This window comes from Phasianus colchicus, chromosome 14, assembly GCF_987193195.1.
Source record: "Phasianus colchicus chromosome 14, bPhaCol1.hap1.1, whole genome shotgun sequence".
NCBI classification, from domain to species: Eukaryota; Metazoa; Chordata; class Aves; order Galliformes; family Phasianidae; genus Phasianus; species Phasianus colchicus.
The window spans coordinates 2,944,332-2,960,699 of NC_143449.1; the positions used below are offsets into that span (position 1 = coordinate 2,944,332).

At 50.2% G+C, this 16,368-nt stretch overlaps 1 protein-coding gene across 6 annotated transcripts in view; it reads left to right on the forward strand.

Annotated features, from left to right (window-relative positions):
- PASD1 (PAS domain containing repressor 1) overlaps positions 1-16,368 on the forward strand; it is a 46,825-nt gene that overhangs the window by 27,291 nt on the left and 3,166 nt on the right. For 5 of the 6 annotated variants that reach the window (XM_031602688.2, XM_090150310.1, XM_090150309.1 and 2 more), the window contains 14 exons: positions 606-719; positions 1,592-1,710; positions 2,450-2,532; positions 5,427-5,533; positions 7,569-7,716; positions 10,373-10,454; positions 11,578-11,701; positions 11,917-12,014; positions 12,252-12,326; positions 12,741-12,899; positions 13,520-13,714; positions 14,405-14,607; positions 15,061-15,153; positions 15,580-15,787. In XM_031602688.2, coding sequence (XP_031458548.2) covers positions 606-719; positions 1,592-1,710; positions 2,450-2,532; positions 5,427-5,533; positions 7,569-7,716; positions 10,373-10,454; positions 11,578-11,701; positions 11,917-12,014; positions 12,252-12,326; positions 12,741-12,899; positions 13,520-13,714; positions 14,405-14,607; positions 15,061-15,153; positions 15,580-15,787 — 1,808 coding nt within the window. The remainder of the gene's footprint in view (positions 1-605; positions 720-1,591; positions 1,711-2,449; positions 2,533-5,426; positions 5,534-7,568; positions 7,717-10,372; positions 10,455-11,577; positions 11,702-11,916; positions 12,015-12,251; positions 12,327-12,740; positions 12,900-13,519; positions 13,715-14,404; positions 14,608-15,060; positions 15,154-15,579; positions 15,788-16,368) is intronic. The other variant, XM_090150312.1, reaches the window with a different exon arrangement.

Here is a 16,368-nt window from a genome sequence, read left to right on the forward strand (position 1 = left end):
ATATTCTGAGGTTTGATGCAGTACATCAGCTAATGTTCCTTGCTGCCCATGCTCGATTTGGACAGCGTGTACTTTACTGTTTGGCTCACAGGACAGAGGGAAATTGCTCTCATTAGGTATTTTTCCCAGAGTGGGAGTCAGCCTATGAAAGGAGTTTGGGGTCTGGGGAAAGAATGAGGGCAGGAGAAATCCCAAAGGGTTTTGGCAGAGTCTTGTTCTTTAGAAACTGGCAAATCTCAGGGCTTCTTGAGAAGCCCTCCGTGCAATTTAAGCAGCAGCCTTCCTATCTGAGCTGCCCACCTGGGTCTCTGCTGTTGGCTGCTGTCCTGCTCCCAGACTGTCCCCACTGTGCAGGGACAGCTGCCACTGACTTCAGCCCCAGCGTAGCTGGGTACTGCACAGCCATGGGTACCACCACATGCATCCTAAAGCACAGCCAGCTGATCAGTGCTCCCTCTAGTTACTTGGTTGCTTGGGGCCACTTGAAGCATCTCAACAGTAGCAGGGTGGGTCTGAAAATGTGGACACAGTCCATATATTGAGCGTGCTAAAATGCAGGCTGCTGGTCATGTTGCTGATGTCTCCCTCTCTTTCTCTCTTTCCAGTGGAAAAGCAAATAGAGTTTTGCTGCCATTTAGCGAGAGGCAGCTTAGATCCAAATGAACCTCTGACATATGAATATGTGAAATTTGTAGTGGATTTTAAATATTTTACTCATGGTAAGTAACATCTCCAGCCTACCACTACTCCTTAGCCTCTCTCCCTTAATTCTGTGTTCTTCTGTAGAGACGTAAAGCCTTGTTTCAGCTGAACAGGCTGTAAACAGCAGGGATGGAGTGTGCTGTGGGTTTGTTAGAGGTTTTCATGTAAAGGAGCTGGGCAAGCTGCTGGTTAGAGAAGGGGCACCAGACCGACCCTCCCTCCATTTGATTCACTGCCTGTTGTGGATCAGTCTACTGACTCAGTTAACTGGAGAAAGTTGTTCTGTTTCACTTGCTGAGTGACACTTTTTAAAAAATGAAATTGTTCGAGCAATTCGTAAAATCTTGGCCCTCTCAAATACTGAGCTTCAGAAAGGTGCTATTTCCTGCAAAGCAAATTGAAGAAAAGGAGAACCTTCTGGATTTCATGTGAACAATTTCCTTGGGGCAATACTCCAGCCTTTTGGTCACCAAAGTTTTTAACATCCAATCGTGACTTCCTTTGTTTTGAAAAAAAAAAAAAAGGCTCAGGCCAGGATAATGCAGTAGATCTTTCTATATCTTCTTGATTTTCAATTTGAGATTTTAAAGGGACATTTGCAAAACATGCACTGGGATTGAAGCAGAAATGCTAGCAAAGAGGCTGTACTGCGTGTTGTGAGCAATCAGAACTGACTTGTGATGCTTCCCTGCAAGCCAGGGGTAGGTGGTGCAGCCCTGTACAGCCTAAAGGATCATGCTTTGGATAACGTCAGTGTATATCAGTGTGGCATTGTGGTGTGGGTAGGAGTTTGTTGCTTGGGTTTCATCAGTCATTGCACCTGTCCTGACATGAAAAGAAAAGTCTCTCCTTCCTTTTCTTCTTAAATAAATCGTCTGGTTGTGTCTAGTGCCTACACCCTCCTGTAATGGCTTTGAGTCAGCTATTGCACGAGCTTTCAGGTCAGCCACAGAGGAGCAGATTTGCCTCGTAGCCACAGTTCGTCTCGTCACACCACAGTTCTTAAAGGTGAGGGCTTTCCCACTGCCTTACTCCTGTGCTGGGTGGTGGTCTTTTCCAACCCTTATGTTCTGTAATTCATGTGATCCAGCAACACAGACTGGCCATGCTGAGGTCCTGGGAGTGGGAGGTGGTGTTTATTTTGGAAAGAGTAAATGTAAAATGGGAGTTGCATTTGAGAAGAGGTGGCCGTGTGATGGCAGGTTTCAGGGCAGCAGGCTCAACTAAACTGCTTGATAGTTTGGAGCTGCTGAAGAAATAGAGTCCACTGCTCCTTTGTGTAGAAATGCCACCAGCACCTCGAGGCCCTGAGCACTGCAGTACGTGGTGGCTGTGTCCTGTGGCACAGTGCAGCAAGGATGGGGATGATGAGCAGAGGTGCTTCTCACTGCAGAGAGCACTGGCCAGGCCAGCTCGAGGCCAGGCCTCCTCTGCCATCCACCTGTCATTGCCAGTGTTCACACAGAACTGGGGAATTTCAGCTGCAGACGAGGCCCTCAGACTGTTTATCTGAGCTCTGAGACTCAGCACAGGATAAATTGTTCAGCCGTTTTTCATCAGTTTCTGCCTCTATAAAACAAGGTTAATGCATTCTTTGGAGGAAGAGAAGCCGAGTGCTTTTAAAGCCCTGTGTTTTGCTAGGGTTTGTTATATATCATATTATAAATGATGCATTCTTGGTCTTGAGAGAGGACTCCTTTTGTCATTGTGCAGAATTAAATGTCTGAAAGAGCCAACTGTTTTGCAGGAGCTCTGCAATGTTGAAGAGCCATGTGAAGAATTTACATCAAGGCATAGTTTGGAGTGGAAGTTTTTATTCTTGGACCACAGGTAAGAGATCTGGTCAAGCAAACTGTGGTTTAAAAATAGAAATGTTTACGTTGCTTGAGATCCCAGGTAAAATAGCTGTAATTAAACTATGTAGATAATGATATTCCAAACTTACTTATCAAGCTTCCTTAAAAGCTTTGCCCTCTGTCATACTTAAGGTGGTTAAGAAACCACATAAGTAAAGGGTGACTGTCTAGAGAAAAGTCCAGCTTCACCAAGGCATTAAGGCACCGATGCTGAGCACCATTAATTCTACTCCTTCTACCACTTAGCTCCTCTGCCCACCATCTGCAGCCCCCAACTACCTGCTGAATGTTTTGCTGTATTGATAAACATTTGATTTCCACCCTGATAAGTGATGGAATTTAGAAAAAGCAGTGGATTAGGTAGTTTAATTGCAGATTTGCTTTTGACTGAATGCAGTAGGGTAGGCATGCGGAATGAAGAAGTCTGGAATGACTTCTTTAAGCTAATTAATATAGGATTCATTTACTTTAGAAGAAGCCGGAGGGTTTTGTTCTCTCTTGCTTCTCTTCATTCAACATGAAAACATAAACACATTGCCAAATGCTGCCCTCTCCATTCTGCCACCCTTCGCAAGCTCTGCAAAGCGTCGCCCCTGGTAGGTGAGGCTGGAGGAAAGAAGTTGTACTGGAGGGGGAGCGGAGGCTGCGCATCGCCTGCACATCTGGATCAGAGAGAGGGAACTCAAATAGGGAACAACTTGCATTGCTGCAGTAGGGACAATGCGCTCTTGAAGTGCAGACAGCCCCACTACTGCTGTGGGGTTGGCACAGCCGGCTCGTCGGTCCTGTTGTTGGGATCTCACTGCAGTGACTTTGTTAGGCTTTAATTGGCCTGTCCAATGAGGCACACTTTCAGAATCAGGTGATTTAACAAGGATTCCTCAAAGAGCCCTAAGCCCCTTATGTCACTGTCTGAAGCAGAGAGCTGGCTCTCCAAAGGGCTGTGCCCAGAAGCTGCTGTGAATAAGGCAGGCAGGAGCTTCTTTGCAGCATATCAAAGAGCCTTTTGATGAATGAATCTAGGTTATGACTCAGAGAGGAAGCTCTGCGCCGGGCGCTCGCAGCCACTCCAGTCCCACTGGAATCCCAGTGAGGAGTCCATTGTTGCTGGGAGTGGATTAAGCTAACACAGACACTGAGATGGTTTGTGAAAGCACCGGACCCCAGAACCAGAAGGGAATCGTGTGGGCTGTCTCGTGTCATCAGTGCACACCCTAGGATGCTGTGAAATGTTGTTGGGTATTTTCCTGCTTCTTCTTGGCTACATCAGCTCACAGGGCTCGATCCTAGAAGGTGCCCTCAGTAGGAGCAGTGTGTGCCCGGGATCTTTGATATCATGGCCATGGCATGCGTGGAGTCATGATGAATAATACAGAAAGAATCCTACAGATCTGATTAGATGTTAGAAAAACAGGAAGAACTGTTTTCTTGGTGTTTATATACACACAGGTGGAAGAAGAAAACCTGTGAACTTTGTTAACATTCTGCTTCTGTTCTTTTTTTTCCCTTCTGTTACTAAAAGACTGCAAGGTCTGCTCTGGCCAGGCTGAAAGCTGGGTGCCCTGTCCTTAGGACTGCTGACCCAGCCTCCAGCTCTGCGCTCAGAGATTCACTGGAAAACAGTGCTTTCCATTTGCACAGCCAGCAGCAGGCCCCAAGGCTGGAAGTTATGCTAACAAGGCACTTCCAAATGGTTCCACAAGCAAGCCAGCTCCTTGTCAAATGATAGATTAGGAGCATTTTGTGGTTGCTTTCTCATTTAAAGAAATCTGGCGAAAGTCACGGAAGCATAATACTTCCCTGATCAGCTTAAATGTTTATCTGATGTGCATCTGAAAGGCATTATTGTCTTGAAGATAAGCATGTCGAGAGACACCGGCCAATCTGACAAAGAGACAGCAAGGACACTTTAATAAATACATGTATTATCATAATTAACAGAAATCTGGGTCACACGAGGAAACGGAACACAGTGCTCTATGAAGAGTCCTTCGGCTCAATAGGGCTGTGTTGTGGCTGAGACCACTGTGTACTGAGAGCGCTCTGTGTCTGTCAGTTTGCTATCAGACTGCAGAAGCCTGGCTCTTGCAAACAGCTCCTCGTACTGGGCCGGGTCTGGCAGATCGCTTGGGCTCCGGAGCTCCTGCTGAGCCCTTGATCCTCGCGGCGGTGTGCTGCAGGCTGCTGCCCAGCAGACCCCCATCCATATGGCCTTTTTCTCCCTCTCCCCTGTTAGCCGTTTGCTGCCAGGCTGCCCACGGCTGCGGGGAAGCACTGAGGAGGTGCAGCCAGGACTTTGAGCGTCCCTTCAGGAATCCAAGGCAAGGAAGGGAGCGACCACAGACTTCTTCTGGCCCTGTGTACTTGAATAACCTTTGATGTCCCCAAGGGGATGAACGTGGAGCTGGGTCGTTAGGAAAGACAGGGGAGGACTATCCATTCATTTCCAGAAGCTTCTCACTTACTTTTCCCTCTACAGTCACTGCCCAGATTACATTTATATCCAACCTGCTGGAGAATTTTGCTGGGGCTCCAGGTTCTTACGCACACAAACATCCATAGCGTTTCTCAAGCCATGTCTCACGGGTGTGCTTAATGGATTGAGTCACTGCATACGCACATGCCCTCCCTACACCCACGTAATGAATAGGCTACGAAGCAGTAAACACACACCTTTTCATTTTCTCAGTTTTTGCCTCTTTCTCTCTGTGTCTTTTGTTTGTGTCTGGCAATTTATCACTGTATATGTGAAAATCTGCTCCCAGGTGGAGGTGCCAAGCGGGTGCATCCGATGGCTTCGGTCCTAGAGTTGTCCTGGTGTTGCAGTGCAGGTCTGTGCTCACCACCTGCCCTTTGCTTCTTTCCTAGGGCTCCTCCTATTATAGGATACTTACCCTTTGAGGTGCTGGGAACGTCAGGGTATGACTACTACCACGCAGATGACCTGGAGCTTCTCGCTAGGTGCCATGAACACTGTAAGTCCATCCACAGTGTGCCCATCTGTGATCTCACGTGTTGCTCATGCAAAGCCTTTTGCTGTCATCTGTCTGGGAAAGAAGGAAAAAAGACTGTCTTAACAGTGCCTCCCTGGGAGCCTGAATCCCTCAGCAGTCACTCAGGGCCCCTCTGTCCGCTATGTATGAGGGCAGCCCTAGTCCTGGGGATGTTGTTGACTGTCACCCTTCCTGGGGACTTTCTGAGAGCCAGAAGAATCTAATGTCACGTGCCACCTGCCCCGGGGCAGAGCGGAGCTGTGGAACAGGGAGAAGGCTCTTCTCCTTCCACCAGCAACATCTGTGGGCACAGAAAGAAGGCCGTGGGCTTTTAGTGCAGATTTTTCTCATTGTTGCATCATTGTGAAAATTTGTCCAGTTCTGTCTAATGTGGGAACACCAGAGAATGTCCACAGCCTTGGCAGGCCAGTGCAGGAGGTGGCAGCAGACATGGTGCAGTGCTCATTGGTGTGGATCTCCAGCTAGAAGGGTGCGGGAGGAGCTTTCTCCCAAAGACTGTATTTTTCCATTTTGTTGCACCCACTTCAGGATCAGATGTTGAACAAGAACTGAGTCTGCCTGCTGGATTGAAGTGCCAAGAAATGAAATGTAATGATGCAATTTGTAAAACACATCTTGGTTATCAGATTTTTTTTTTTTTTTTTTTTGAGAAACATTGCTTACAGGTTTCTTGTTGGACCAGCTTGCTTTTGTCTGTCTGCCATTGCTGTTTGGAAGGAGCTTACCAGCAGGGAACAGAGCTGCCCCAGGCAGCAGGGCGGTGTGGGACCTGCCATGCACTGCTGGCAGTGTGATGCCAGGGCTCCAAGCAGCTCCATGACCCCCAGCACTCTTCAACTCTCAGCTGCAATGCCCAAACCTCTGCCACTGCCCCTCCACCACGGGCACATTTGAGATGCTAAAGGACCTAGCAGAGAGTGGAGAAAATTACTTTCAGAGACAATCTGTTCATGGTTTATGTCTGTGCTCGCCACTGATCTGTCATTATGTTCTAGAGGCATGTTTGCTCAGCACGATGGCAGAAATGGATCTTTTAGCTTTACTGTTCAGACAGGTGAGGTCAGGTGCTGGTGAATGACTTCCAGGAGTTGCTTCAGGACACCTTGGACCAAGTGCTGGGCAGTCAGCAGCATAGCACGTTAGCCAGAAGGCCTTCTCTAAGTGCTCCTTCTGAAGCACATCCTCATTAATGGGATGGCTGAGAAAGGTAGCCCTGGCAGTTAGCAAAGCAGAGTTTGTAAGAGTGCCCATGTCTCCGTGGCTGGACAGGCTCCTGGCTGGCAGGTTGGCTGCCGTGGGCTGGCTTCCCATCCCACCCGCTGTGAAGTGCAATGGGTTTGCTTCAACCACATTTTTATTTCACTTTGCGTTAATTATGGGTATTTTAAGTGAGCATGTTTCATTTTGTACTGCCAGCAGTATGGGAGCAATTAAAGTGGTTATTTAATGTAGTTTCCCTTGTTATGTTCCTGTTATATTACAGCACCTGTGATTTTTCTGGGTATACTCCGACATATACTCCAATAGTCTGTTGCATTCAGGGCAGCTCTTACAGCTCTCAGCGTGACTCCTAATTTCCACCACCATATTATTTGTGCCATTATTAGGATCAAGCCCATCGACTCTGAAATACATCTTCATCTATTCCTGAAAGGCCAATACTTTGTTTAAAGGATATTACTTATGCTTATTCCTTTCAGAGAAGCCCACTAATTAGGTGTAGAAATATAACCAGTTATAAAGTTATGCCAATTAGTAGTTACAAGAAAAATTTCTAAGTATTAAAGTGCACTCTTGTGGAAGTTGTGGAAGTTGGTAGCGGGAAAGAACCCAAAGGAAAGCTGTTGCATGGCTGTGTGCCTCTCATGCTTATAGAGCCCCAAGAGCAACCTTAGCGTGGTAGCAAGGCTGGGGCTGAGCGTTTCTTCTAATCGCTTTTGCACCTTGAGCTTTCTGTAGGTCTTTTGCTATAATGTGCTTTCCTTTTGTTTACCAGTGATGCAATTTGGAAAAGGCAAGTCATGTTACTACCGATTCCTGACCAAGGGCCAGCAGTGGATCTGGCTGCAGACACACTACTACATCACCTACCACCAATGGAATTCCAAGCCTGAGTTCATCGTGTGCACTCACCTGGTAGTTAGGTAGGAGCAAGCACCAAGCACTTTAAAGTATGTGTTCCATGTCCTGGTCCATTATATTTTCCGGTCCTGTTTTGTGTCAGCCAAATATTTGCTGTGTGCATTGGCATGCTAAATGGTATGCAATTGTAGAAAGCTATTACAACAGGGAACCTGGGGAAAAGTGTCATGTGTTTTCACCATGCTTTGGCAGCTGGGCCTGAAAGCCACCATTGTCCATGTCCATCAGAGTGCCACCAGCAATGACATGGCAGGACGAGGAGCCTGAAGCTTTTAACGGTCAGATGACTCTATGGATGCAAATGGTGGATTGTAAATTTACCAAATGTAAATTGGTTGCAGAGCTGCTCTCCATCATATTTGAAAAGTCATGGCTATCAGGTGAGGTCTCAGATGACTGGAGGAAGGGTCACATTACTCCCATTAATAAGAAAGGGAGCAAGGAGGACCCAGGGAACCACAGGCCAGTGAGTCTCACCTCTGTACCTGGAAAGATCATGGAACAGATCCTCCTGACCAGCACAGCTTCACCAGGTCATGCTTACCCAATCTGGTGGCCTTCTATGATGGAGTGACAGCATCGGTGGACAAGGGGAAGGTGACTGATGTCATTTACCTGGACTTGAGCAAGGCCTTTGACATGGTCCCCCACCACATCCTTATCTTCAAATTGGAGGAATGTGGATTTGATGGGTGGACCACTCGATGGATAAGAAGCTGGTTGAAAGGCCGCAGACAGAGGGTGGTCATCAATGGCTCCATGTACAGGTGGAGGCTGGTAACGAGCGGCGTCCCCCAGGGGTCTGTCTTGGGACCGGTGCTCTGTAACATCTTTATCAATGACATCGATGACAGAATCGAGTGCACCCTCAGCAAGTTTGCTGACGACACCAAGCTGAGTGGTGCAGTTGTCATGGTGGAAGGAAGGGATGCCATTCAGAGGGACCTCGACAGACTTGAAAGGTGGGCCCGGATGAACCTGATGAAGTTCAACACAGCAAAGTGCAGAGTTTTGCACTTGGGCCGGAGGAATCCCAGGCATCCCTACAGACTGGAAGGAGAGGTCCTTAAGAGCAGTCCTGCAGAGAAGGACCTGGGGGTCCTGATGGATGAAAAACTTAACATGAGCCAGCAGTGTGCTCTTGCAGCTCGGAAAGCAAATGGTATCCTGGGCTCCATCAGAAGAGGGGTGGCCAGCAGGGACAGGGAGGTGATTGTTCCCCTCTACTCTGCTCTTGTGAGGCCCCATCTGGAGTACTGCGTCCAGGTCTGGAGCCCCCAGTAGAAGAAAGACAGGGAGCTGTTGGAGAGGGTCCAGAGGAGGGCCACAAAGATGATCAGGGGACTGGAGCACCTCCCCTATGAGGACAGGCTGAGGGAGCTGGGCTTGTTCAGCCTGGAGAAAAGAAGGTTGCGGGGTGACCTCATTGCAGCCTTTCAGTACCTAAAGGGAGCCTACAAACAGGAGGGGAATCAACTCTTTGGAAGGGTAGATAACTGCAGGACAAGGGGAAATGGTTTGAAGTTGAGGGAGGGGAGATTGAGGTTGGATGTCAGGGGGAAGTTCTTTACAGAGAGAGTGGTGAGGTGCTGGAACAGCTGCACAGAGAGGCTGTGGATGCCCCGTCCCTGGAGGTGTTCAAGGCCAGGTTGGATGGGGCCCTGGGCAGCCTGGGCTGGTATTAAATGTGGAGGTTGGTGGCTCTGCATGTGGCAGGGGGTTGGAGATTCGTGATCCTTGAGGTCCCTTCCAACCTGGGCCATTCTGTGATTCTGTGTGAAATGGGGTGGTACATCTCCTACCAAACCGTTGCCCAGAGCATTACGTACTCAGGCAGGAAGGTGGCTGCTGTCCTGCTGGCTGCATTCCTCGCCCCCAGCAGCACCCAGGTGCCCTGCACTGCGCTCAGCTGCAGGCTTGGTGGCAGAGCTGGGCTGGAACGAGCTGAGCTGTGTGAGGGACCTGCTGCCTCCCACTGTCAGCACACAGCAGTGCTCAGAGCACAGGTGTATTTGCTGAAGGGATTGAAGAAATAGCGACGTTCTGATTTGATCTGTTAACTTGAGTCAGGTTGTTGCTCAGTGCATCTTTCCTGAAGAATCCATTTCCTTAGGAATCAAGTTGTTGTGATTTTTTTTTTTTCGCTCCTACTTTTTCCTGTCAAATATTTGGAAGAAAAAGCACAAATGAACTGGAAATCTTTCCCACGTTTAGAAGCACAGACTGAGGGCACCCCACCTCAATACACAGGTGTTGGTGGTTGAGACGCTGGTATAAACTACATGCAGAGTGCTATTTTAAGCAAACATCAGATAGAGCAGTTGCTTCTGGGCTGTATTGCTTCTGCCATGCTTCAGGCAGTTGAGCTGTGCTTCAGGCCCTGAATTTATTGTGCAGGGACCCACACTGCTGTAAGTAAGCTCAGCTCAGCAGTGCCTCTTGCTCCCTGCAAAGGTTTCACCCGTTCACATTTCGGGAGTCCTAATTCTGACACCACAACTTGCTCAGAGCCCTTACAACATTCTCTCCAATATATCCCAGGGTGAATCATGCAGCGTTGTTTGCTGTAAATATAATTTAAGAGGAAAAAATAGTGAGGGGAGCAAATGCAGACTTTTAGAGGCACAACGGTTTAATTTTGTTTGTTGTTTTTATTAGTTATGCAGAAGTCCGAGCTGAAAAAAGGCGAGATCTTGGCCTTGAAGAGTCATCAATTGAACTGGCATCCTCTTCTATAAAGGTACTGCATCTCTTCACAGTTGAATGAACAGAGCCACCTTTTATTCAATCTTGAGAGGTTACCTGTTCTTCCTTCTCCCATATTCCCTTCTCCTTCCAAGTCTTTGCCAGGGCTATGACTCAAACAGCTGCTCAGGAGTCACACGCTGCATGGCTCTGAGCTACCCCGTCTTGGTGCAGGCATGCAGCTGCAAATCCAGCATTTGCATTGCCACTGCTCAGCTTTTCCAAGTTGTTCTGAGTGCAGGGCAGTACCACCATGCATCTCTTTGGTTCATGCCAGCTTGGCACCAATACTCAGACAAAAGTACTCAGAAGTACCGGGAAAACAGTGCATTGGTTCTTATTCCAGATTTCAGCTTTCTTTGCACCATTTTGCAGGAATGTGACCAGAGCAGTAATTTTCATGGCTTGAATCAGTCTGGCATCCCAACATGCCTGTCCAATTAATAAGGTTATTTCAATTCCTTTCAAATTCCTCCTCTCAGTAGTTTACAGATAAGACCGGTAATCGAAGCCACTCTGTGAGCATTGTTGTGTAATTATCATTCCATTAGCCTCAACTGCTCTTCAGCCATTATTTTATAGAAATTACTTATAGGATGCACTGTGGGCACTGTCCCAGAGGCCTTTTATGCTGGAGCAGAGGCCATCTTGTTAGCAGCTACTCTCACTACAGCACACTGCTGTAATTTTGCCCTTCCCATATGATAGCAGTGATGTTTTTCTGCAGCCATGAAGCTGCATCTGCTGGTGCAAGGCAGTGGGAGGAGCAGTAGGGCAATTGTGCCCATTGCTTGCTCTTGGGGAAAGGAGTGGGGAGCTCCTGGGGAGGCATGGGGAGGACGACAGCACGGGCAGCTTGGTCAACACATCCTGCAGTGAAACAGTCATGCTGTGGGCTGTTAGCCATAAACCAGCTGCCATCCGTTGTTTTGGTGACAGCTCCAGAGCCACACAGACGCACTAGGTTTGGCTATTCCCACTGGGATATATGGGTTGGGAGGGTAAAGTCATCAGGATGACCATCGACGGAGAGCCCTGGGGTCAGCTGGAGGGGGCTGGCAGCACCCACCTTGTTATTTCCCCCCCAGCACCTCCTCTCATGTGCTTCTCTCCTGCAGAGCCACGGCAGCTACCTAGAGGTGGGCCACTGTGGCAGCAGCCAAGATGCCAGCCGGGAGGGAATGTCGCTGTCGTCGCACAGCTCCCGCCGCTCCTCTCACACCGCGCTCTCCGACTCTGCCTGTAGGTGCCCGGTTCGGTGGGGGAGTGAGGGGCAGGGCACCCTCCCAGGTCTGGGGTCGGGTGAGGGGCTTCCACCGGCTGGGGCTGAGTCAGTGAGAGCTGCTCAGCTTCAGCTCTGACACTCTGTGGTGCTGTGTCCTGCATCGCCCTCGTGGGAGCGGGGGTGGCCGGGCACAGCTCTGCTGCCGTGTGACAGCAAAGCGTCTCTTTTCCAGCCACCTCGTCCATGCGGCACACCGACACCAGCACTTCCACCAGGCCGGCGGTGCCAGAGAAGGCAGCCCTGCGGCTGGCGGCGGCTGGAAGCGCTCAGGTCGGTGCAGGGAGGGAGCAGATGGCGGGCCTTGGTCTCACTCTTGGAGGGCTCTGATCCTCGGCTCCGGGTGTGTGGGGCCAGGGCTGGGATTTCCTGGGGCCATGGCGGAAGTGAAGAGAGCTGTCTTGGGGTTCGTTGTTCCTCCAGGCCAAGTTCTATCTCCCAACACATCTCTTGGGTCTGCATGTGTTAAAAGGCTGGAGACCTCCAATAAAGCAAAGTTTTCATTTTTAGGCCATAGCAACGCCTCCAGCCACGGGCGAACACCTCCCTCAGCAGCCGGCGGTCCCCTCCCAGCAGGCCGTGATGGTACGTGGTGTGATGCAGCCCCTGCCCCAAGCTGGGTGGGAGGGAAGGGGTTGTGCTGGGGCTGTGTGATGAGCATGAGGGCTGGGCCCTTGCCCCCAAGCCAAGCTGGGATGCTGAAAGCGTAGATTAAAGGAAGGCTCAGACCTGTCAAACCGCTTGGGGCTGCTGAAGACTCATCTGTGTGGTGAGCAGCTGGCACAGACTGATACAGCACAACAGTGTTACGGCCTGATAGAAGAAGGGGGTGACGTGACAGATCTGAGATAGGCCAAAAAAAGAAGAGAGAGACAAAAAAAGACAATTATAAATCATAGCTAGTCTGGTGTTCCAGTAACCTGCCTGTCTTGCACAAAAGCATCACGATGAATGTGCAGTGGGACTGGCCCAAGCCAATGCTCTCTCTCTGCCCTGCAGCCCGTGTACCACTTCCCAGCCCCGCTGGGCATGATGCACCAGCTGAAGGAGCAGCTGGAGGAGAGGACACGCATTCTGCAAGCGGACATCAAAACGCAGCAGGAGGAGCTGCACGTCATCAAGGAGCAGCTCCAGCTGGTGCAGGACTCCAACCTGCAGGTACCACTTCCCTGCCCCCAGACTGTGCTTTGCCTTGGAGCACGCAGATCAGTGACAGTTATCTGCAGCATTAAGCATTTGGAAATGAGCTCTGGATGAATGCACAGCGTCGTCCCAGGCATGGGGGTGGCTGGCAAGGTGTCTCCTGAGGGGTAGCAGCCATCAGTGGCTGCTTAATGATAGAGTCATGATTTAGGAAAACAATCCCAAGGAAGGGGTCAGGTTGTTCAGAACTCACTCTGCACAGTGATCCCAGAGGTTAATGCCATTTATGCCATCCCACAACGTGTGCCAGCACCAGGCAGTCGTGGCTCCGAATATCTGAGCAGATGCTGACATGGTTGCCCATTCCCACAGCTCACTGTGCTGCTGTGTTTGCAGGCACGGTGCCCACGTGCTGACAGAGGCCTGCTAGGGGCAGGAGGGTCTCCCAGCAGCGAGGAGCCCAGCAGAGCTCCTTTGGGGCCCTGCCAGCTGCACCCTTCAGCATAGGGCGGGAGCCTACAGAACCCCTATTTTCTAGCAAAGCCCAAGCACCATCTAGTGGCAGTCGCCCAGCAAGCGCTGTCTTATATCCCTTCCCGATGTGTAACGCACCCGTGCCTCTTTTCTCCTTAAAGATGCTGATGCAGCAGCCGATCCCACTGGTCCTCAACAACGCACAGCGTCAGAGCCCACGGAGAGCCCCGCCGCCATCCCGGCAGCCCAGCACCAAGAAGGCCCCACAGCCGGGCCCCATGGCCAAGCACTACGGGGGTCCCCCTGTGTCCACCCCGCGCCTGTTCCTCAGGGAGCCCTGCAGCACTCCCTCCCAGGTGCCTGGCTGTGCTCACACCTGTGGGCAGGTGGCACACAGCGTTTGGTGGTTGTCAGAGGGGAACTCGTTTCTGGCAGAGAAGTCTTGGAAGGCAGCTGTGATAAATGAGCTTAGCATCACTGGGTCTGCCTTCACTGTATAGAATCACTGAACGGTTTAGGTTGGAAAGGGATCTTGCAGCCCCCCCCTGCTGTGTGCTGGCTGCCCCTTCACCCCAGCTCAGGCTGGGGGCTCACCCGTCCAACCTTGGGCACCTCCAGGGATGGGCACCCACAGCTCTGTCACCAGTGTCAGGGCCTCATTGCCCTCTGCGTGAAGAATGTCTTACTCATATGCAACCTAAATCCCCCCTCTTTTAATTTGAAGCCATTACTCCCTGCCCTGACACTGCACTCACTGATACCGAGTTCCCCCCCAGCTCTCCTGAAGGCCCCAGGAGGTACTGGAAGGCAGCTATAATGTCTCTCCAGAGCCTTATTTAGATGAAAGAATTCCTCCTGCAGCTGAGGATCATAGAAGGGTGACAAATGCCAATGAGGTGTTTGTGCTCATAGACATATTCCATTCCTATCACTTCACTCAGGGAGAACTTCAGCTTTTCTTTGTCTTTTTTCCAGTTTGAAGCTGTTGTTGTAGCTGCATAACTGGGCTTCAGAACCTGATCTGTGCATTTGCACCTGCATTTCAGGTACCACAGCAGCAGCAGCACCTAATGCGAGGAAACCAGGCCCAGCCAACATGTCTGCCAGGGCAGACGAGCATTTCAGTGCCCCTCTACAACAACCCCACAATGTTTTCACAAGCACATCCCATTACAGTGGCTGCACAGCTGCCAACTGATGTTGGTGAAAGGCAGATGCAGTCTGACTACAGCCAGGACAGGAGCCTCAGGTAAGAACTATCCTCCCAGCCCTGTCTTGCTTGCTCCAGAGTCCCAGAGTCTCTTTTTTCCAGCCAGGATGAGGTCTGTGACAAAAACATTACTCTTTTGTACAAAGCTACAAACTGCTCCAAACTATGCAACTGCCTTTCAGGAAGAGGACTGCAGGCGCTGTCCCTGGGATCCAGACACTGCAAAATACTCTTTAAAGGAGCAGCATAAACTATGTGAGCTAGAGATCTCACATCTGTAAAAATGTATTTCTGACATGGAAGATGTGGCAATTTTCAGCCCACCTCCGTGGGTGATGAAAAGCATCCTATTGCATTGGCTTTTTTTCCGAGGAGAATCAGTGCTACTTTGCATGCTTTCAGTGAGGGCTTACAGGACTTGTTCCTAGAGGTTGGCAGCCAGCAGTCTGGACTTGGCGTGCCCTGACTGCCCCCTCTTTTTCCTCACCACAGGATGCTGCTGGACCAGTCCATCCAGGCCATGGTGCCCGCCGCCAATGGCAGCGCCCAGCCCATGCCGAGCAGCGCCAGCAGGCAGCCAGGGAAGTGAGTCCTTGCTTGTCCCTGCAACGTGGTGTTGGAGCAGGGTGCTGCTTCATGGCTCCAGAAATTTGAAAAACCTGTGTGCAATCACATGAAAACAAACCAGACTTAAAGGAAACAAAATCTAAGCTAGCTAGGAGAAGTAATGAGAATATGTATTTATTTAATTGCAAAGAACTCTTAATTACTGTTTTTTTGAAAAGTGTTCCTAACTTTTTGCTGGCTTTTGCAAAGCACCAAGTGCTTGATAAGTCACAGAGATGTACAGCCTTACATATCTGATTCCCTGTGGTTCCAGTCAGGAACGCTTAGCAGGAGAGGGACTTTCGTGTGGGAATTGGCACAGTTTGACAAGTCCTGTTGCTCTGATTCCATTGGGCAGCCAAACCAGGGTTGGGTTCTCACACTGGATTTTCTTCCCCGTGGCAGATTCGTGGCAGAGCAGCAGCCCTTGCCTCCCGCCACGCAGATGCAGCCCATCAGCAGCAGCACGGTGCGGCCCCCCGCCCCCTCGCCTGTGTTCTCCCCATCCGTGATGCTCCCCCATGGCAGCTTTGTGGCCCACCCTGGCAGCACCCCGCTGCACCTCCACCCCTGGCCACAGCAGCAGGTTCAGCAGCACCGTCTCTACCTTCAGGTAAGGTCTGTGGCTGTGTGCAGGGCTGGGGTGGGATCTGGGGAAGAAACGGTGCTTAGCTGACCACGATTATACCTGAATTGTGCACTCGTGTGCCCTCCATCCACTATATCTGCATGTGCCTCTGTGCACAGCATTTCCAACCTGACTTGGTACCCAGTTTCAAGGCTGTATTTCCAAGCCCAGCTGTCCCTTAGCAAGCAGAAGGCAGAGCCAGGTCTTCAAGTATAATGTATCATTCAGAGGGCCTGGGGTGGGAATCCCACTGTGGAAGCGATGGGCGATAAGGAATTGGTCCCCTTGAAAACAAGCCTCCTGCTGCTAGGTCTCAGCATAGCAACGGGTTCTTATCAGCTGCAGTCACTGCTTCCTTTCAATAAAAGGTTGTTTCCCAACACAAAACTCTGGGAAAGGCAGTTTTGTTTTTTCAGTGCATGTTTGCATCAGTGCATGCCAAGTGAACAGGGCTGCCAAGGAGAAGGGCTGTTGAAACTAATAACTAATGAGTAATGTGCTCTCCAAGACTTGGTGGGTTGGCAGAGGCAAGCTATAGTTGTCCTGGAAAAGATGGTAGAAAACAA